This window comes from Leuresthes tenuis, unplaced genomic scaffold (genome assembly GCF_036924035.1).
Source record: "Leuresthes tenuis unplaced genomic scaffold, fLeuTen1.0.hap1 SCAF_6, whole genome shotgun sequence".
Taxonomy (NCBI): Eukaryota; Metazoa; Chordata; class Actinopteri; order Atheriniformes; family Atherinopsidae; genus Leuresthes; species Leuresthes tenuis.
The window spans coordinates 11,097,320-11,119,790 of NW_027325360.1; the positions used below are offsets into that span (position 1 = coordinate 11,097,320).

The 22,471-nt window shown below is 40.9% G+C and overlaps 1 protein-coding gene across 1 annotated transcript; it reads right to left on the reverse strand.

Moving 5' to 3' along the window:
- Window positions 1-1,825: 1,825 nt before the first annotated feature.
- On the reverse strand, window positions 1,826-21,489 carry ndufs4 (NADH:ubiquinone oxidoreductase subunit S4). The gene is made up of 5 exons (XM_072387543.1): window positions 21,358-21,489; window positions 17,399-17,477; window positions 3,972-4,144; window positions 3,781-3,854; window positions 1,826-2,032 (listed from the first exon to the last, which is right to left on the reverse strand). Exons 1-5 carry the CDS (start codon window positions 21,438-21,440, stop codon window positions 1,929-1,931), a joined length of 513 nt encoding a protein of 170 aa, XP_072243644.1. The 5' UTR covers window positions 21,441-21,489; the 3' UTR covers window positions 1,826-1,928.
- Window positions 21,490-22,471: the final 982 nt, after the last annotated feature.

Genomic DNA, 22,471 nt, shown 5'->3' on the forward strand with positions numbered 1-22,471 from the left:
GCAGTCTTTGTGCTCGGTCCAAATATATGACAATAGCTGCATCTTAAGCACCAAAGAGGATGAGAGCTGCTGTGCAGTATCACGTGCTTCTCTTCTATCAGATTAGCTGCTGCACATGTGCTCTGTCATCACGGTTTCCCTGTAGGACCCACACGACAGGCTCTTATTAGATCTTTGCAGGAGGTAAACTACAGCAAATTGCACACGGTGATGTAAGTGGAGTTTTCAAACCGTTTCTGAAGAGACATATTGCTGTTGAGTGTTTTTGCTCCGCCAACATGTGCCATGGTGTTGGAAAGATAGATGAAACGAAAAGCCTCTAAAAGCCGCTAAACAAGACGCTGAAGGTTTAACAATAGGACACCTGATGAGCCTCCTTCCGATCAAAGTATTGCTTATTTCTTAGTTGTTCCTGTGCGAGCGGCGTTTTTATGGCTGCTAAGCTGTTTGGACTGCATGTACTACAGAACACTGAGCCAATGTTTACGGCCGGACGGATCAGACCGGTTGTCTCGCTGATGTTTGCGTTGTAATGATGGTTTTGAACAATGCCACTGCGCTGCCATTCTCATTTCACATAATTTATTGTGCTTATAGGCCAAGTCGGGTGGAATGCTTTCAACTTTTATGATACAAAGTCGTGCCAAAAGCATTTTTTTTTTTTCCCCCGCTGCCTCTCTGATGGGAATTCAAAGGGGAAAAGCAACACATGCTGTCATTCATGCCCTGCTGTTCAGCTGGGCCATTACGCTCATATCAGATCGGCATGTTTGAAGTGACGAGTGACAGAACAACATAAATAGAGAGCGCAAGGCTGGAAGAGATTTGCAATGCAGTGCGTTAATTAACGAAGGTCTATACCAATTAGGGCTCCCATGATTGTTGGGTGAATGTCACGCAGTTTGGGCCTCAGCGCAAAGTAACACCACTGTTTACCAAGCACAAAGAGCGTAACAAGCACTGGCAACAAGTGTGCTGCCGGTAGTGTATGAGAGCGTATAGATTTTCCAGAGATCTCAACTTCATCCCATTTCGTCGGCTTCTGAAAAAGTTTCTTTTTGGCAGATGGATTAAATTAAACCGCATTTTCCAAGTTGAAAATAGAAACTATCGTGATACACGTGAAGTATTGCGTGAACTATTCTACCACGCATTAAAGAAAGACCGTTTTGAAATATAATGGGATGTGAATGAGGACCAGAAACATAACTGGCATGTGTGTTTTGGAGCGTTTTGAGTTCCTTACGCAGTTTGTAGGTCTTGTTTCTTTGTCATACTTGTACACAGAATGATTGGGGTGACCTGTTGATGCCACACGGGACTTGAGGAAACACCTCCCCACCCCCATTACTCATTACTGTCACTGCTGACAGTAATGAGATGCAGCTTTAGTTTTATGTACTCGTTGTTCTGCTCATACTTTTACATAAAAAGCACGAATAAAAAAAAAGGTTATTGGTGCGGGGCTCACTTAAACCAGTTGGAATCTTGGAAACGTGCACATTAAAAACGGAGTAACCTCACTGCACAGGAAGACTGTTCAAAGCTGCCATTTACATTCTACTTGTGCAGCTCTCCAAACCCTGAAACAATCAGGGTAGCAGGAGGAAAACACTCACGCAGAAAAAATGTCACTGGCTTTGGCCTACAGATATATTTATCTCTGAGTTTAAACAGGTTCTAATTGTAATAACATGTTCCCAATTGTTTTGCTGTTGCACAACTCGACCCACGAGTGCAAACACTTCATTAATCGAGCAGACTACATTAGGTAGTCAGTAATGAGGTGAATGTTTGAAGAGGAAAAGCGATAATGACCCAAATGTTTGGTTTTCATATATATAATTATGCATTTATTGACAAGGGTGATACAAGTCTGCTGTGGGACACACGCAGGTCAGGTCATCTAACAGGTGGGTGTCTTCAGTTTACTTGGTGGACCTCCTGCTCCTCTTGTCCCAGGAAAAGTTTGCTCCGTAGGATTTCACCCGGGGCTTTGAGGTCCTCTTCTCTGTGACGTCGTAGCTCCAACCTGAAGAACAAACATCAGAGTAAGTGATGGGTTCCAAAACGTCACTTTTGTTAACTTTGGCTGAGTTCCAACCACAATGAGGGCTTTTGCACACATCAACAGGCAGCGTGTAGTCAGGACGGCTCTAATCATTTTCATGGCGCAGTAAACAAAATAAGCCGGGTTTCCTTAGCTCAGTTTCAACAAACTTTCCCAGATGCTTCAGTTATGAGTCAAATTGACTGCTGCTACACAGGTCAGCTCACTCGTGTTTGACTACATTCAGCCAGCTGCCAGTTGTGTAATGATCGAGCCCATCACAAGTATTCTTCTGAATGTTTCAACCCTTCTGAGGCGTCTGCACAGATGGTCTCAGGTTTGAATCAACGGAACATTAAATCATCAATATTATCGTGCTCATTTATACATCTCATCAGCTCCCGTTATGTCACCTGTATCGATTTTCCACTCGTAAAAAACAACCAGAGTCCTGCTTTTCAGTTAGATAGACAAAAGGTTTCAAATCAGAAATATGAGACAGAAGAGTGAGCATGGATTAGCATGAAAACCAGGAAAGAAAATAAGCGTATGTTTAAAGAGATTAAGAGTGGATTTGATAGGAAGGCAGCATCACAAAGGATTCAAAGCAAGATAAAACAGATGAGTCAGAAAATCTGATTTGAATTACCAAGGGTGGAGTTTTAATATGCAACAGAAAAAACTGAGCCGGAGTCTGGAAGCACCTTCCAGAAAAGCTTGCTCACCTTTGATTTCGAGTGAAGGACAGAAAACACGTCATGAACTAAATGACCTGCTAATATACAAGGGGGGGTAAATGTACTGTGGAGCTAAACCACGAGGGGCTGTAAATAATAGCATTTTTGAATCAATCCTGTAACTACTTGTTTACACTGGAGCAACTGTGCCAGAAGTGAGTGATGTGCTGTCTTTTATTAGTACCAGTTAGAAGTCTGGCAGCTGCATTCTGAAATAATTGTAGTCTGGAAAGGTTGGACTGAGCTAACCCCACACACAAAGAGTCCCAGTAGTCCAGACGCAAGGAGATAGACACACACATAACTGTTTGCAGGCCCTCAAACGATCAAACAGGTTTTAATTTGACTTCAGATGGAGTCCTATGCTGGTTGAAAATAACAATTAAAATAAAAACACAGCTGAATTGTTTATGAAAATCAAAACGGTTCAATAAAACACCTCATTTTTGCTTGAACATGCACATTGTTAGGCAAAGGACCAACGTTATTTCTGAGTGGAAATGACCAAATATTATTACTTCAGCCTCAGTTAAATTAAATGGTTCTCCTCGATTATTAACTCATTCATTTGAGCCACGTGTTGACAGGTTTCGGACCAGCGTTAAGAAATACTACTTTAATGCCATCGAACAGAACAGCACCGACAGCGTGGTGCCTTTAGATGCAACCAGAAGGTCAAACTGTGCATTATCTGCATGACAGTGGTTTCAAAGACCGAACTAAGGAAACACAAGAGGGCCTAAGATGGAGCCTTAATGGACTCCACATTTGACGGGAGCAGGAGATGATGAGCGTCGTTCTGTTTTAACAGAAACAGTCCTGCTTGTCAGGAAGACATTCTGTAACATGGCAGCAAAAATGCATTTACTGAAGCGTTAAGTCAGAACAAGAAGCGGTCTCTCCACACCCCCAAAACTCAGAGGAGAGGTATCTATCATCACTACGTCGCATCATGTTGTTGCTGCTTTGAATAAATCCTGAAAAGCGCCTCACCATTTTTCTCAGCGAAAGCAATTGCATCTTCCTTGGAGGAGAATGCGAGCACCATGTTGGATAAAGGATCGGCCCTGAAACACAAAAAGACATTTTAGCTACACAAAAGTCACACATGTTGGAGGGAAATATGCTAACGTGTGGGAAAAACAGTGGATTTCGGTTTATGCGATTTAGGATGAGGTGCTTACGTTGACGCCCAGCCCATCAGCGGGTTCTCCCAGCGCTCTCTGGTGTCAAAGTCCATCTTCCACTTTTTGGTACTGTTGCTCCCAGACTGCATGGAGGTTTTGGCCGGCACAAAGATGTGAACCTTGCGGGTTTTGATGTGCTCCTCTGGGACCCCTGTCAAAGTGCTGATGTCCTAAGAGACATAATAAAAGTCCCAGTGTGAGTGGATTTTAGATTCCCCTTGTTTCCCTTGACCTCTTTGGATCAAACTTGTAGGCATGAAAACAAGAATATCAAAAAACAACAAAGAGATACATCTTTGCTGCACATCGGCTCAACTGGCAAACAAAGGGAATTCTACACAAAATCCGATTGTTGAGCAGCTTCCCGAATGGTTGTCAAGATCACAACGAGCCGATTCGTGCGATTTCCTCTGCTCCAACTACTGGGCTAAAGTGCTTCAACTGTTGCCATGGTAATCAATATTATCCTATTGAAATGTTACATTTTATTTGGGAAAAAAACTATCCTTTTTTCTCAGCTGTGTAGGAGACAACAAAAGAAACTTGGAAAAGGGTTCAAAGCTTTCCTTTTGAGCTACATTGTCTAAAACTGATGTTTTTCATTGCCAGCAGCCTTTTGGAAACCATTCTGGCTTTCATTGGACTTCATTTCTGATGCCTTTTCATTCCCTAATGAGAGATAAAAAATAGAAGAAAAAAATCTGCATGTGATTGATAGAAAAAAAGCCAATTTGGGCATTAGATCATAGGCGCTAAAATATACAACTGGACATGTGCTTGATGGCTGAAAAATGGAGTAAAGGAACTATTCCGGGGCTATAAAAATTAACAACTCCGTCAACGGCTTCATGTTTTATATTTCTGAACTGCAACATCAATCTGTGGAGATTTATGTATTACTTTGAAAAGCAGAGGTGTCGAAAAACAATGCAGAGTGAGAATTATAGGTACTCTAAAACAACCGCAAAATTTGGACTTTTTTTATTGTTTCCACAATATGTTGGTATTTTTGTCATTTCTAATGATGAAAACCTCTGATCTGAGAAAGATCACCATGGCAACTAATGCATCAACTTGCCCAAGAAAAGGTTAAGTTGAGAGGATTAGATGAAACTGCCATACAAACGTCATATAAACGGATATTTAATTGTCATCAAACCTATGGCACAAATATACACACAGTGAAATAACACAGAACAATGGTATGAAAATTATTTTTTTGTTGTTTATTTGATCTTTCAAATTTTCCAGATGTTCTATAATTGCATTTTATTTAAAATATTTTTACATATTTTGTCATGATAACACGATATTCATTAAATCCGTGATTTCGTGATTCTTTGGACACAGAAAACCGCATCTTTTGCTCACGTTGTTTTTATCTGAACATCAACGTCAGGCGACTGGAACACAGGACGAGTGTTTTAGTGTTTGTTGCATGTATTCTTGTGTGGCACGGCACTATCGGCGGACAGCCGAGCGCTATATGTCTGCAGGCATGTGTGGAAAAGACAAAGATTTTTTCTGAGAATGTGCCAACGTGCGTGCTGGAAAGCGATCCTTTCAAAATTTTCTTTTAATGCGAGAATTAGTATAAAAGGTACACATATGCTCGGTAGACCCAACAGAGCCAGACACATCTGAAAAGTTCCATTTTGGAGCAGAAAGAAAGAAAACATTAAAGCCAGCTATATGCTATAATTCATGCATTTACGTTGATGAAACAAGCGCCTAATATTTGAGGTGATTTATTCCAGACCATAAGAAAGTAGGCCAGTGTGACAATTGGAGGGGGGAGAGAGAGAGATAGAGAGAAGGGGGGGGGGGGGGGGGGGGGGGGGGGGGGGTACTAAAAGCATATTCCTGAGCAACTGGAGCCCCTTTAGGCTCCTATCAAAAATCTGGTCCAATTCTTCAGGGAATTAGCAAACAAGCAATGGGAAGTCGGCGACAAAACACAGATGAACCTCCCAGCACGCAGACAGCAGCCACCCAAGACCGAGGGCTTTCCAGGGAGCTCTCCTTTCAATGCAAGAATTTTACACATTTCAATGGCCATTACAACTTCAAAGAATCTAATTTTCGTCATTGTCTGTCATCTGCCAGTTGATTTGTAGAAAGGGGGTCATTTTCCATGAACCCCACACAAAAGCCCGCCTTTCCTTTGGCAAAGGAGCCAGCAATGGTATTTAAGCCCGGTAAATTACAGGTCCGACTGCTAAACTACTGCTTGTTTCAGTAAAACATCTTTTGCCACGCTAAGAGGCAAAAGAGACTGAATTTAATCATAAACAAGATCTGCACATTGAAAAGATTGTTAAAATGAAAGGAATAGGACGGACAAAAGAGGGCGAGGGGGGCTTCACAAGTGCTTGGTAATTATTTCCGGCTGCCCCATCTACTTAACCTTAACAATTCCTTCTTGTCACAAAGAGGAGGAAAACATGTTCTCCTCACTCAGAGGGGGTAATGGTTCATGACACAATAACACACAAGACAGTGTTGAGCGGCAACAAAATGAGATGCCAGCAATGCTCGGCTATCAAAAATGCTTTAAAATGTTGCTTCTTGGTGGACTTAAGTTTTTATTTTTAGTGGTTCAAAACATTTGTCTTTCCAAGAAAGAGAGAGAGGCACAAAAAAGAAAAAAAAAAACAAACAAAAAAACTTTGGACAGATGACGGGAACCATTAAAATACTTTTGGAGGATAAAATCCTCTGAGATGAGTTCAATTAAGTTTTAAAGTCAGAAACATTTAGAATTGTGTGGTTCCCCGCCTGCTCAGGGAGCTTTATGCATTAAAATCTGAGACACAGTAGAAATGATACCCTTGGGATTAACAGGTCAGGCTATGGTTACACGCATGTAGTTACATAAAGCATAACTGACACATGAGGCCCATGTATGGTACATTTGTGCGATAATTCGTCCAGATGTAGCAGACCTTAACTCCTATCTTAGGCGTGGATGAGCACAAAAGGTCCTTCATGAAAGAGGGAGGATGTGTCAAAACAAAAGCTCTGCCAAATCACTGAAAACGCTCTGCTCATTATCAGGAATTGTTTGCAAAAATACAAGTCTAGACTTCTAAGATACTTGCCTGCTTTACACTGAGAGCTAGGAGGGTTATCGGCATAAGGGGCTCACCCACAATACCCAGATTCACAAAGGGGGGATGATTGTGGCTGGAATGTGGTGTGTTCCCAGGACTAGAGAGGGCCATCACAAAAGGAAAACCCACACGGTGGGCATTTTTTCTTCTACCATGTACAGGAAGCAAAATGAGAACTATCAAGTTTGACACTATTCACAGGGCCTTCACGGGGCCCTACAATACCTGGCTGGGCAGACAGAATGCCGGGCTTAAGAAAGGGGGGAAAACGGCTGGCAAAGTCTCTGTCACGTGAAAGCGTGTCGATATTTCTGACACCTCTTGGCTACGTGCCAAATAAAGCGCATAGGACTTTGTCGCTGTGGGGCTGCTGGGCCCACCAGACGGCTGAAAGCTGGTACCCCTAATGCTCCCAACAGAGACCTGGGATTGAATATTTCTGTGTAAACAACAAAGAGGTGCCTTAGGTTGGAAAAACTGCTGGACAGAACAAGATTAGAAAAAGAAAAAGAAAGAAAAGCTTAAAGAATATTGAGGGGAAGGTCAAAATGCCAACTCAAAGACCTGTGAAATACATGTGAACTCATCAGTTTGGTCTAACTCGAGTTAAATACATTCAGGTGTGGCTCAGAAACAAACCTGAAAATGTTATATATTCACTTTAAATGTTTGGAAGGGAACGTGGGTCTGATTCCCATTTTTATTCCATTCCTTCTTCATTGAGGCATTAGTTCATGTTGGAGGGCCAGAAGCTGCAGTGAGGGTAACTTTTAGCCAACAGAACAAAAATGTGCCCCAGGAAATCCAGCCTGTCTCACTGAACCACAGGAGACATTGGAAAAACATCTTAAAAACTCACAGAGAATCAAAACACAGAGATGCACAGTAAAAAGCACACAAACGGCAACCCCACTGGGCAATGCAGAAGAATTACACTGCGTGGGCACAGCTTTTAGACTGTGTTCTCAACCTGATTTTAAGACTGTCTATTTATCATATCTGCTTTTATCATATAAACACTCAGGTCTACTGAAACGGACTGTTTAACTAAAACTCCCATCGAGGCTTCCTTTTCGGATCGTGTTTGTGGAAAAGCTTTCCAGAGGACCCACAGGAAGCAAAGAGTGTTGACGGGGTTTTAAAAGCAAGCTGAAGACCTACCTTTGAGGAAATTTCTGTTATTTATTTGCCCGTTTATTAATTCGTTTCTGCTGATTTACTTTTTGGTATGCACATTTAGTCTAGTTTAAAAGCCTTTTTTGTTGAAGTGCACTCGGAACACAGTCTTTTAAGGGGGCCGAGCTGGAAATTGCTGCTTTTAATTGAGGAGTTGGGTTGGTTTGTCGAACTGGGAGGCTAATAATAATCACAAGAATATGACTTGGTTAACATATCTGCAATAAAAATCAACAATTAAACATATTGAAATAATAAAAAATATTTTAGCACATGATAAGAAAACCAGCCTGTTTGACCCTCTGACTGACAGATGACCACATGTCCTCCTGACCCACCCGTTTGTTTAGTGCTCTCAGACCTGTTTTTATCAGATGCAGACGAACTCGGCAGCATAACACTAAGCGACAAAAACCTTCTCACGGTGTCAGCTCTTTTATCTCCAGCAGCAGGGATCACATGGTAAAAATCCAGAAGTGCAGCGTTCTGGTTAGAAAAGGAAAATAGCACGGCCGTGTCCTTGCATGCGCTCAAATAAATCAGGAAGTTTTTCACACAAAGCTGTTGCCTGTATGCACGCAGAATGAGGCGCTTTGCTTTTATCTATCACGTAGTTTTAGGACTGAAATTTCAATTACAAGGTGGCATCCCTGCCCTAAATACCCTCAACAAATCTCTGATTGCTTCACTTGTTTTCTAATCGAGACAAACACCTGACAGAGGATGCAACGGCCGCTCCATTAGAAGAACGGGGATGATATGGCCGGCACCATGTCTGTTTCTGTGAGTGTTCTTCCAGCCACCACTCTCCACATATCGTTTAGCACATCTTGTCAGTTTCAGATGATTTGCAGGTGAATGTCCACATTTCCTGCAGTTCATTTCCCACAGTTTATACAAAGGGATATTAAACCCAGATTTGCCTGCTCTGTGATATAAAACATGGTCTCCGTACTTCCCGATATCATTTGCAGATTGGTCCAAATGAAAGAGGATTTTTTTTTCTTTTGTGTAATGCATTTATGAAAGGGAATGAACTCTGCCAAGAGAGCAAATGTAATTTACCTTAAAAAGTGGTTTTTCGGACAAAAAAAATATTTCACAAAGAAGAAAATCAGATTCGACTTTTCTGTGCACGTTTGAGAGAAGTGAAGTGATACAAATCAAATTTCTTTCAAAGCGACCAACTCAGTTCTCCTGAACATATGTACTGCCTGGAGAGTTTCGCACAGAGCTACACGGGGGACAGAAAGACTTGAAAACAGGTGAGTGGAAGGACCTCGACTTTTGAACGCTCACTCTTGATTCACTTAGAGAACCTAATAGCCCCGTCTTTTTTTACTCAATCATAGGAAACTCCCTGCCTGCCTGTTCAGAACGGGAGGACTAAATACGAAAAAATAAATAAGTAAACCACAAAGAGGGAAAATCACATCTGTTCTTACAATGATCGTCTTTTCGGAATGATTAATTCTCCATCAAAGCCGGCCTGTGAGACTGTGTGGGACACATAACACAGAGTTAGAATCCTGGCGCTGACGGCAGGATCGACATGTGCGCATGATTTTCAGTGGCTGAGATAAATCTTAAATCGGTAAACATTAGCTGTTATAATGTGATCAGTTTATCAAGAACTACCATCGAATATCAGTCAAATACTCCAGAAAACAGCAACAGTTTAATCAATATTAAAATAAAAGCAGACATGTTTACCTTTAAATCAAAGGAAACGGTGTGAGCCGAGGATCGCACCGTCCCAACAACATGTCACTGCTGTCAAAGAGCTGTTGATACAAGCTGATATTTCCTGTTGGTGCGCTCAGATAAACAATCAAACAGATAAAGGAAGTCGAGGCTTCTCCACGCTTTGCTGGACCTCATAACTGGGACGACGCAACGAAGGTCCAGCCTATCGTACCATGGAGACCCGAACACCAAAAATGCAGCCTGGCAGCCAGAGAGGTCAGAAGGTCAGCGGAGCTGAATCATGTTGAGTCAGCATGTGTTGAAAACGCAAACACATCGCCGTTAACCCCCCACTGTCCCACCCACACCCAGACCCAGAGCCTCACTCATCAGCCTCGGCCGGTTCCCACCTTCACACGTCTTTGAAGTGGAAAAAAAAAAAAAGTGTGCCAATTACTGATTGGACATGGGGGGCATCTCTAATAGAAACAAATATTATGTTGCTGGGATTCAACACGAAAGAACGAGAAGCAGCCGGCTTCAGGGTCATCTTGGATCTCACGTTACACATACTGGTAAGGATGGGAGAAAAGAACGGAGGCGGGGGGGGCATTTATTAAAAAAAAAAACAAAAAAAACAGAAAAGCTGGATGCAGTCATGCCCGTTTGTGTCTGCATCTCTGATGTAATTTTATCAGTAAAACAACTTTTAAATCGTTTAATATTTATGAAGCTAAAACGTATTCATTTGCTTTTGGACTTTTGGATAGAACTTGGTTAGTATTTTTAGAATTTAAGAATCGTCAGAAATGACCTAAAACGACCATTACCTGCCGCCCTGAAACGATGTGACGTCAGTGCAGATATTTAGTTTAGTATTTAGATTCTTAGTTTCTCAGGACATTCTTCACCTCTTGCTTAAGCTATGTTAAGATTTCGAAATGTACAAACTGCAGGGAGTTTGTAGTGACGGCAGTACATAAAGAGAAGAGATCGAAACATATTAGAAACCACATTTGTGGGTGTAAACGCTGAAACTAACTTGCAAAACCAGAAAAGGAGCTGTTGGTTTACAGCTAATGAATAAATGAGCGTAGGTAAACAGAAGCCTTTTTTTCATCCTGGAAAAAAAAAATAAAAATCTGTAAACACGACACTTAGCAGCGAGACACTTCCTAAAAGTATCCAGTGCTGGCAGAGCTGAGGAGTCCTTTTAAGAGGCTTAGTCTCTATGGAAGAGAGTGTTAATGAATGAAATACCATTTAGTGGATGATACATAATAAAGCCTCTTGTCTGGCACTCTTCAAAGACCAACATCCTCTGACCCACTACTCCAAACTTGAGCCCAGAGATTTCTTTTGCATGAGTGCGCCGTATGAGAGCGGACAACCAGACAAAACAGACACTTAAGTTGACTATGTGCGAAGGAGGGAGGCGGGTGAGGGAGAAAAAAGGGGGAGCTGGAGTGGTGAACGTGGTCTGCCTCACTGTAGGTCACTCTGTGTGTGAGACCAGACGGGACCAGAGAATATTCACCTCTTTACTGTAGCTTTAAAGCACCGATGCTACAGATATACACAAACGGAGCTTCACCTCGATCTGTTCTTTAAGTGAAGTGCTGGCAAGTCCAAAACACCTTCACTTCACCAGTTTTCTTCTTTTAGTTTTATGGAAACCACCACCCACCATACTACAGTTGCCATATAACATAAGTATAGTGGATAACATTTGAATGTCTTGAGCCAAAAGTTGCTATTCTTATCAGTCTACAAATCAACACTGCCAAAACGTCTCGATATAGTCCCATTTCCATCCAACTTTGATGTAAAAATTCTAAAAATCTGACTGAACAGAAAATGTGAATTACGCATAAACTAAATTAATTTAAATTCCAAAAAGCTAACTTGCTTCGCTAGAATCGGAAGGGAGATTACTATTACTATAACTAAGTGATTTAATGAGAAACAGGGTTGAAGCATTACAAACAAAAAGAAATGAAGCCGCACAACAGGAATATACCAGAATAGCTGCACTATTCAATCCAATTTATTTTCAGCACCAAGTTTCACCACAATACAGTTCTTTGTCCATGGTTGGTATTTTTCCAATGCATGGTATGGTACGGCTTTTTAAAGCAGGTATGACTGTGATGATCTATGATTGGCTGCATGACTATGGCAAAAAAAATGTTTAAATAAATCACAATTTTTACGATTGATCGTGAAATCACCATTATCGAACAGGATTATTCATTTTATCATTTTATCTTTAGTGAATTTTAATGCCACTGTTACTTTTTAACACTATGCCTTTTAACCATAGGCAAGAATGGGGGGGGGGGGACTTCCTCGGAGGATAAACAGTTGCATTATATTGCATCCTGAATGGATGATTATGTTGCCGGGAAAGAAGTCGCTATTTTTGCTTGTTCCAAGAGTGACTCCTTCGAAGTGTTTCCATCCTCTCGTAGTTGATAGTCGAGCCCTAACTGTAGGTAGTTGTTAACCTTAGGTTGAGGGTTCCAACCAAGCAGAGCCTGACACTGTGGAGCACTGATTGGCTATGCACTGCTGCAGCAGTCACCAATCGGAAAGAGCACAATAAATACACGCTAGTCACCAAAACAAAAATGGAGAGGGGTTTTCATGATTTTTAATTTCTTTTCCAACTGTGTACATTGTGACATTTTTGTTCTGTCAACAAGCGTCGGCCTTGTTTCACGTCGACAAGCAGAAACAGCCGATCTTTTGTGTAATCACTCGGCACAATGCTTGCTATGTCTTCTCTTTTGTGCATCAACTTTTGATGCACAAAAAGGAGACATAGAACTTTTTCATCCTAAAACCGGGCGATTTATTTTAAATTCGGCCGTTTCCATCGACCTTTTATAATGCACAACTTCAAAAGGCACACTAAAAACATCTTAGGACACACAATTAGTGCCTGTATTTACAATCTAAGATATGAAACGCAAACCCCTGTTGAGGACACTTAGAATAATTTTGTATGATTAGAGAGTTTGTCACTCAAGACAAATCCTGAATCTAGAATCTTTCAACCTGATTCCAATTTAGGCCTTAAAAACAACCAACAACAGGCCTTCTGACTCAACCAACTTGCAGCAATCAAACTCCACATCTTGTGCGCAGATGGGATGCCACTTGCTAAGCATGTGCTGTGCTCTACATTTCGCAGGAGACCGAGGATTTCAGATTAACAAACATAAAATGCCAAGAATCAAATGGGCCAACGAATCTACTACTCTCTTCCTCTCCCCAGCTTCCTCCTTCCTTTTCCCTCAATTCCCTGCAGCCTAATAGCTGTCCTCCTCTGTCTCGTAAAACCCTAGTGCCTTTAGAGAACTCTATAACAAGGCTTCACAAGCGCTTTAAGATTACGGTGTTGTCTTTATGTGGAGAGAGGGAGCGCACTTGGCCATGGCTGAGGCCTGAGTAGACGTTCACGCACTTGGGCGTAAGTGGAAGACATAGTACTGCTTGTGGAAGCAGCTGTTTTGGTTTTAACTGCAGTTGTTTCAGCAAAGGAACAGAAAGTAAAGCAAGAGACCTGACTTTAATTGACTGAGGTCAAAGACATTCCGTGTAAGGCTGTGTATCAGTGGCCAGCCAGCTGGACCCTGGGAGCTGCCCAGCATGCTTAATCAAACAGTAATTACAAACAAAAGCAGGTCGGCATGGGCACTCAAGGGAACAGCTTCAGGCACTGAACTCCATCACGCAGGTCTTTTTATTTGGCATTATTCCTACGTTTCAAACAATGGCCTCAGAGCTTTGCTCATTTTAAAGTCAAATCTCCGATTTTACAGTTAAGGAAAGACCAAAACGAGTCAAATCCACAACTGTTGTTTTGATAACTAATCTGCTTATTCTTAAATATACTATAAGAGCCTCATTGACAGACCATGTTTTGTCCCTCGAGATCATTAATTTACTCCAAGACAACCAAAAGTCGCTAAATTTCAAGCTTAAAAAGGAGAGACTAGAGGACTAAACGCTTCAAAGTCTTTGAAAAATGAATAAAATTTGTCATTCAAGCTAAAAGAGCAGAGCTGCTTGAAAAAAAAAAAACTTATCAGCTGTCATTCTAAAATGATTGATTACAGCTGCTTTAATGACACAGCAAAGAGCAAAAATGCTGCTCATTACTGTCTTGTAGTAAATTTGTGCAGCAATGCCATCAAAGACCCTTTCCACGGAGTTGGTGCAGATTTTTGACCGGCAGGGTATTTTTGTCCTTCACAGCCTAAATTCGTCTGTAATGGAGATGGACAAACAAACTGTAGAGATCCAAGTTCCTGTAAGGTTTGCCTTTTTAGGACAGACGAGACCAAAGGACAAGATAATGAGTGTCGCAGACGAGAAACTTTCAGACAAAATGCAGCCTCATCAAAAAGAGGTTATTCAGAAATGTCCGTCACACAACGAGCAGCACAGCTTTCTCCACAGGCTGGATACAGCGTGCTCACCCACCTCTAAACACATCCACATCTTTGTGTGATTTGTCTAACCAGAAAGCAATTCACACTTATTGACAGCCCGATGAATGAACTAGCGTGCTGACATATGTTGAATGCCCAAAAGGGAGAGTGCTCTGGTTGCCCTCCTGCATGTGAGATGGAGACCACTGTACTGTAAACAGCTGAGGGCCTCTCTTTCTGGCCTGTCTGGGTGAACATTCGGGTACTTCCCGCCGTCGCCAGCAACAGCATGCCACAAAGGAACTTCTGTGGCCGACAACACTGAAGTGGCCACTGTCTTTTTCGTGAGTCTCAGGGTGTCTCACAAACTCTTTTCCATGCAAGCTCTTTTTTTTCTTTCAACCCCCTCCCCATTTTTAGAGGCCCTTTTTTTTTTCCTCTCCTCTGCTGTTCCTCTCAGTGGCCCCTACTGAGAGGACAGAGACAGACACTCCGCCCAGCCAAAGGTTTGTCTGCCAGTATGGCCAGCTTTGGTCTGGGACAAAAGCACATGCTGCCCACACTGCCCCCCTCCAACAAAACAAGTCCACAACAGACTCCCACATTCTCCCAAACTCCCTCTTTCGCAGTTATCTTCCATCTCCTTTTAATGAGAAAGCATGAACCTCAAAGACCGGTCTTTGTTTTGTACAGTTGGTACTTTGCTAACCTTGGCCATTTCAAATGCAAGCCTATCGCTGTTTGGGCTGTGCTTTAACACTTAATGAGGAGGCCCCAAAGACTCCAAAGACCTCGTCTCGAGTGAAAAGCTGTGCGCTACGAGCTGTGCCAGAAATTTCTTGGGAATGTTATGAATAATTCTATTTTGAATTCTATTAAAGACGTTCTAGCATTTTAAACTGTTGCCATGCATTCCCTGCAGGGATTCAGGTAACATTTTGTCCCATTCTTACTGCCAATACATCTTAAGGTAAGAAACAGAACGGGGCCACTGGTATTGTTGCATTTTTCATTTCATAATTCTATGCACATTCTTCACTGAGGACAGGTCAGGGCAGCAGGCAGGCCAGTCAAGACCCCATACCCACTTCTTCCCTTTGTAATATGTGCAAAAAGCAGTGTTTACTTGATTAAATGCATGGATATGTCTTGGAAAAACTATTTTAGCTATTTTTCTGCAGTGCCATCTGAGGGAAAGGTGACCTCGACTGTCCAGCTTCGGCTCGTGTCCTTGCCTTTCATTCCTAGAGGATCCCTTGAATTGTTTCATGATATTGTGCACTGCGGTAGGAGAAATATTCAAATCCTATCCAATCTTTCTTTGAGGAACATTCTTTATTAACATTGTAATGATTCTGTCACGTATTAATTGAACAACTGGAAATCTTCCACCCATCTTTGCTTCACAAAGACTCCTGTGGATTCTGCTTTTGTACCAAAATCCCGATTGAAATTGTTGTTTTTTTCATAAAACATTATAACTTGCCCTAACTTTTCCCTGTCGTATTGCAGACCTGAAATGCAAAAACAGATTTATATAAACAAATTAAATCAATGTGATGTCACAAAGCTATTTGGGGTTTATACTGTCTGTGTATAATTAACATTTTTAGGCAAATGTAGGAAACCCCACAAACAACACAACCATATAATTTCCCACCTCTGACAGCACAATGGAGGGGAGTCCAGGCAATGCAAGATATCGAGTGGGTCAGGCTGTAGAGCGCAAGTTTGAAAATGCTAGAATTTCAAAGACAGATTGCTAAAGCTCTGCAGCCTGCTCCTTCCTCTTTTGGTGAATTTCATTAGGCTCAGAAGGCTAAAAGTCCAAGCTGAGCATGGAGTAACACCTGAGATGACATGTTTTTCACAGTCAGAAAATCACTAGGACATGCTCATTGTTGTGCTAAATGGCCAAGCACCCGATTACTGGCAACACAAGCCAATAATAAAACAATATGCTGCATTCCGTACGTATAATATTCCAACTTCCACGTGGAAACGGCGTGCACCATCTGTTTGAGTCCAGCTGCTAAATGCTACTTTAAATATCCACCATTAAATCTGGATCTCTAATGAAACCGCCTGCATTGTGAGTCAGACAGAAGCAAAATTTTGACATGACATTTAAAGTCTGACAAATGAAGTGCTGTACAGTATAAAAAAAAGCACGTGGTAACCCTAAAGCACATCAAACTGTAAATCGCACCTTCTCGCATTCCAGCTTGAACCGATTAACCTTTCATCAACGTGTTCAAATAATTTTGCTCCGGCCTCTTCTTTAAGTTTAATACCTTACTATCCCAAAGAAATGTAGTGAAAAAAACGTCACACAAAAAAGGCCTTTTGTTATTTCAGCCGATGGATTTTTATCTGCCGCTCTCCTCTCCTCCTTTTTGACCTCTGAGTCAAAAGCTAATTTCAGACATTGAGTGTTACTGGTAATGATCACACAGCCAATATTCAGTCATTAATAACCTTGGGTAAAGCTAAGACACAGTACATGTTGTACATGTGGCAATACGACAATGCCCTGCCTATTTCTGCTCTTTTGGTAACTATAAAAATAGAGGCTGTAGGTTGGATTCTAACTTAAGTCTGCGTTATAATGACAGGTACGTTATTTTTAATGAACTTTACCCTCACCAATTTAAATTGGGTGGACAAAATGTTGGAAAAGACCAACCTGAATGTTAGCCAACACCATAAACTGGGTATGTGGAAAGTGATGACGCCAAACTACTACCTCAATTGTATGAGGGAAGCTATTCTGTAGTTGAAGGGACAGGGAGAAGTTGTGCAAAGACAAAACAACTCTGTGAGCATGCACAGAACTACCAATGACTAAAATTTGCCATTACCCCGTTACAAAAGCCTACTGTCCTGCACCAGCTGATTTTGGCAGCAGTTTAAGAGAAAGTTTTGAACGTTTTCTCTGGAAAGTAATTGGAAGACGGTCTATCAGACAAACAAAAATCCATGCGTCACGTTGACCAGGTGGGATCCTTACCAATTTCTCATCAACCGTAATAAGTTGTGTGTCTTGTCCCGGTTTCTCTGCCAGCCTCGACGCTGATGTACTTGCAGACCTGAAAAATCATTACATAGACATTACAGTCAGAGGTGCTCGGCAAACAAGTTAATGACACAAACAAGAAACAATCTGCAACCACTGACAATCTTGGAGGAGGTGGCGGGGTGAGAATTCAGTGAAAAGGAAGCGACAGGGACGGAGTCCCCCCCGCCACCTATTAGTTCTGTCTGGTGAATCTCTGGCAGACTCTTGCTCTCATCCTAATGACAGGACGTGCTTAATGTTGGCTGTGGTCAACTGTCAGGCGAGGACTGAGAAGCTCTTTGTGAAAGTGCAGCCGCGTCCTGTCACAGAGCAGCCAAGTGCCGTCTACACTCATCAAGGGAAGGGCACATTGCACATAATATTGTAATAATCAAAATATTATCTTCTAACAGATGAATGAGGGGAATTCCACAGAAGTCCCAGGTTGCAGATTTCAATGACGCAGACAGAAAATGAATAAATGAAAAACATTGTCGTGGCCAACAAAATTCAATGGATTTTGGTGTTAAAAATGTACACACATGTTAACTGAATAAAAAAGGTTCTGTTTCTTTCTATGAATAAAGCCCTGTGGACTGCATTCACCAGAAAATGATTGTATATTAGGACCAGGATCTTTTTTTGTGCTGAGACAATTGGTTCAGGATAGGGACACATCAAGTGTCTGCCTTGTGAGCAGAATCTGAAGATTTTCAGTTTAACCAGCAACTGGCAGATTATTATGTGAAAATCTAACTTTCTTTTTTTTTTTCTCCTAAACACAGCAGCAAAAGCACTTACACTTAAAGGGGAACTCCGGTATTTTTAAACCTAGACCTTATTTCTGGAATGAAATATCTTTATCGACTCACCGAGAACAGTTTGGCGAAAGTCGGCGTCCTTCGGAAGCTATTTAGAAAACTCGCGACCCATATAACAGAGTGAACGGGGCAAAGACGATGCAGCCTCTAAATAAGGCATTATCTGCCTTTATTTCACCAATACTTTAAGAAGAATGAATGAACGAACATGTACTGTAGCTCTGTTAGCTCATATCAATCAAATTTTGACAATGTGCACGACGACTTTTATTAAGATGCACGTTCTTAACGGAGTGAATGAGCTGTGCTGCAGCCATGCATGTCGATGAAGTGGTCCCAGTACAGGTGTGTGTAGAATTCCCTCCGTTAGCTCTCCTATAGCCGCAAGTAGCCACATAACAGTAGCTATGTGCTAACGGAGCAATAGTATGCGTTTGTTTGTTCATTCATTCGGCTTAAAGTATTGGTGAAATAAAGACAGATAATGCCTTATTTAGAGGCTGCATCGTCTTTGCCCCGTTCACTCCGTCATATGGATATACGCCGATCGCGAGTTATCTAAATAGCTTCCGCCAAACTGTTTTCGGTGAGTAGATAAACCAGTAGATAAACCAGAAATAAAGTCTAGGTTTAAAAATACCGGAGTTCCCTTTTAAGCACGTCTTCGCTGAGGAAATGTATATGAATGCCCACAGCTCACCTTTTCTTGAAAGAAACGCACAACCATAACGTCTCAAACAGAGGCTCTGAGACTGACAGGAACAACTCACAGATACAGAGACGTCACTGAGTGTCAGCTCATTCATTTTCTGTGCGTGGGGCTGACTTTCACCCTCTTGTCAGATATGATAAATTAGCCTGATTTTCTTTTTGCGGTCCAACAACTTCTGCAGACGGCAGTAGTGCTTCCACTTGTTGTTGTAAGTACTGTCTGTCTGTAGCTCTCAGCAAACAGAGGGTTAAACGTCCTACTAACGGCAATAAAAAGGGAATTTAATTAAACCAACATATGTACAAATTTTGATGTGAAAAACCCAGTACACTATGCTTTTATTTACCAAAATATAAAATACCACCCTTAATTTCAACAAGGTGTACGTGAGGTCTTTGATTTATAATGTAACCTTACTTACTAATGTACTATTTCTAACTAAATTTTAAGATAAGGATCAAATCAAGAGATGAGGGGATGCCATGATTTTACAGATGCTTATTCATCATTAAGCACCATAAGCAGCCTGTTACTGAGTATTGGAAACATCTTTATAAACAAAAGAGTGTGTTTCTTTTCTTATGAAATTAGTCACATTTGGTGATATAAAAATTTGAGTAAAAGCTAAATGAGAACAACACATCAAGGCCACAATAAATTATACATATCCATAAACCAAAGCGACCTACTATACTTTGATTTTTATTGTTATTTTTTAAAGACACCCCCCCCCTCAAAACCATGAAGTGTACTGAAAGTGGTTTAGCACAAAGTGAAAACAAATGAGCAAACATAATACTTGAAAGAAGCATAATAACTGTTCTGTAATGACACTGAGCACAGCATTTTGTGACGTAATGACACTGAATCCAGCATCCAACCGTGCCGTCGTTTCCCCTCATCCCTTTATGCTTCCGTGTCCAACTGATTCAGTTATTTTGGCAAGTTGTAGCCGTTTTATCCATGCAAGGAAACCAGAGCTGAATGTACATTGTCAGATATATATAAGTATAACTGCAACAGTTGAGAAATAGCTTTGATATTGCTGTTTGTATCCAAATGCTAATTAGCCATGTGTTAGTCACTTTACATTGAACATCTGTGTCAAGATTCTGGTTAGATTTATCTAAAAGTTATTCAGATTTAAAATGTACTGTTTGCCCATCTCTCATTTTGGGGGGGACTAACATTTATTTGGAAACATGTACTGGACATAGGTAATAAAGGAGCTTGTAGTTAAACTCCAGTGACGTCGGCTTTACTGCGCAGAAAAGTTATTTTATTGTTGAACGTCTCTCTGCTGCTTGTTGTGCTGACATTATTAGATAAGCAAAAGGGTTTTGTTTGTATTTATTACATATATGTGTGAATTAAAAATAAAAATAGCTCAAAATGAATATTCACTTAACTCCAGCTATGAGCATTGGCATGACCACCAATTAAATTATTAATAAGAAAATATTGGCTGATAAAGATCGGTGCCAGATTTTTTATTTTTTTTTAAATGACCAAGAGCATCAGTTTATTTAACTATTAATTGTATGATTCAGTAACCTGCCTTTTCCCTTACCTTAATAAGTTTTGCAAAAGCCAATACTCAAAGCCAAGAATCTACCAATGGTAACTGCTCATTCCAACACAGCTCTGCAGAAGGTAAATAAAACCACTCAAGTAAAAGCCACATCAACCCAGTCTGTGAAATGATAGGAGCAGAGTTAAGGGTTTGATGATTAAGAATACCAGCCCTGCATTTTCTGCACGTCTTTTACCTCCTGTCTAAACAACACGCTTACTGTTTGTGCTGTTTGGCTGCAGGTTTTTAGCTTCCCTGCAGCCACAAGTCTCTGCAGTCCCTGCAAATAACCCCAAGGTTAGCAGTTGTGTTGCAGTCAGCTGTGGAGCCTCAGTCTTTGAAAATGTGTCTTTCCAATTAAGCCTCTTATCAAATAAAGTCCCCGTCGCGCCGATTGTTAGTAATGGTATGTACCACGTGTTCTACAGAGCAATGTACAACGTTTAATTGTGTTAGCTCTTAAACTGATTTATAGCTCGACTTAGCATTAGATAATTAGCTGGCTAGCCAGGTGTTGTAAGGACACTGACATTATATTACAACTTAATGAACTTAAAGACTAAATGAGTAAACAGGACCAAGGTTAAGAGCGTAAAGTTGCACCCTGGGCCCCAAAATAGCCCGTAACGTTCAGAATAGCTTTCACTAAAGTGGTCTAAAGATGATTAGCTTCCAGTCAGTTTTTAGCCTGTGACTTCTCAGAAACGCGGCCTTTCAGTCGACTCTGAATTGAGCAATTTAAACAAACTCAACTAACAGCAACACACGAACAGATTAAACAAATAAATAGTTAATATGGAAGTACCTGACAGGATTCAGAAAGATTTTCGAAGCCACATTGATAGCAGATATACGTCCCAAGCTGAGAAGTGACATTGAGGACGCCATGATTGTTGTCAACAAAGTCGTACGGCAACCGCCAAGGAACAAATAGTGCGAGTGATGAAGACAACGAGTTAGCTGGAGCTGTGGCGCCAGCCAGACATGTCCCAACCTGTTCAGTTATCATGTAGGTACAGATCTAAGGTCCAGAGAAAGGAAAAATAACTATTATATTAATAAGAATTCAAACTAAATTACATTGCAGTGCAGTGCTTTGATGTGTTTTATCCCTCTAAAAATAACGATGGTGGTGTGTATGGGGAACACAATGAAGTCATATTTACTTTAAACAGTTTAATACGAAAATAAAAACCTCTTTCGTTCCACTTATTTTTTTCTGTCTTATGTTATTGTTTGTTTTGTCTGTGATTATCAAAAAAAATATCGACCGGTATCAAGTTACTGAAATGCAACCAAAGAATTAGCTGAAAATTTGTTGATATTCGAGAAATAAATAGACTAAGCTTCACCTTTATTATGCCAGTTTAAATGACGACAACTTCGATCTGATGACGCAAAACACGTCCATGCTTACTGACAGTTGGTGACAGGTGATGTAGGGGAAAGCTAAACATTACCAAATGGGTTTCCACGGAGCAGGCAAAGCAATTTGTACTCTGAATAGTCATAGTTTCATGGAGCAGACACAAATAGAGGTGGTTAATATGATTAAAGCAAATGGGAGTATACATACAAATCTGTTATGCATAATTTTCGGTTTTGATAGCCTCTTGTTGGCAACAGTCGTTTGTAAATCAGATCATTCCAAAGTCTGAATAAATCAATAACTCAATCTCCATCATGAGGAAATTAATAACTGCTCAAAAGGGATTGATGCAGCGCAGTGAAAGAAATGTGTAAAAATGGACAAGATGTACCCCATATTTCAGTGTGAAGTGACACTGTCCAGATGCTGTAGGTCTTAAAACTTGATTTTAATGATCTTTTCAAATGACTTAAACAGAAGACCTGACACTCTACTGAGTTTGAACGCATATTTTTTCATGAAGAATGCAACAGTCATACACAAATATAAG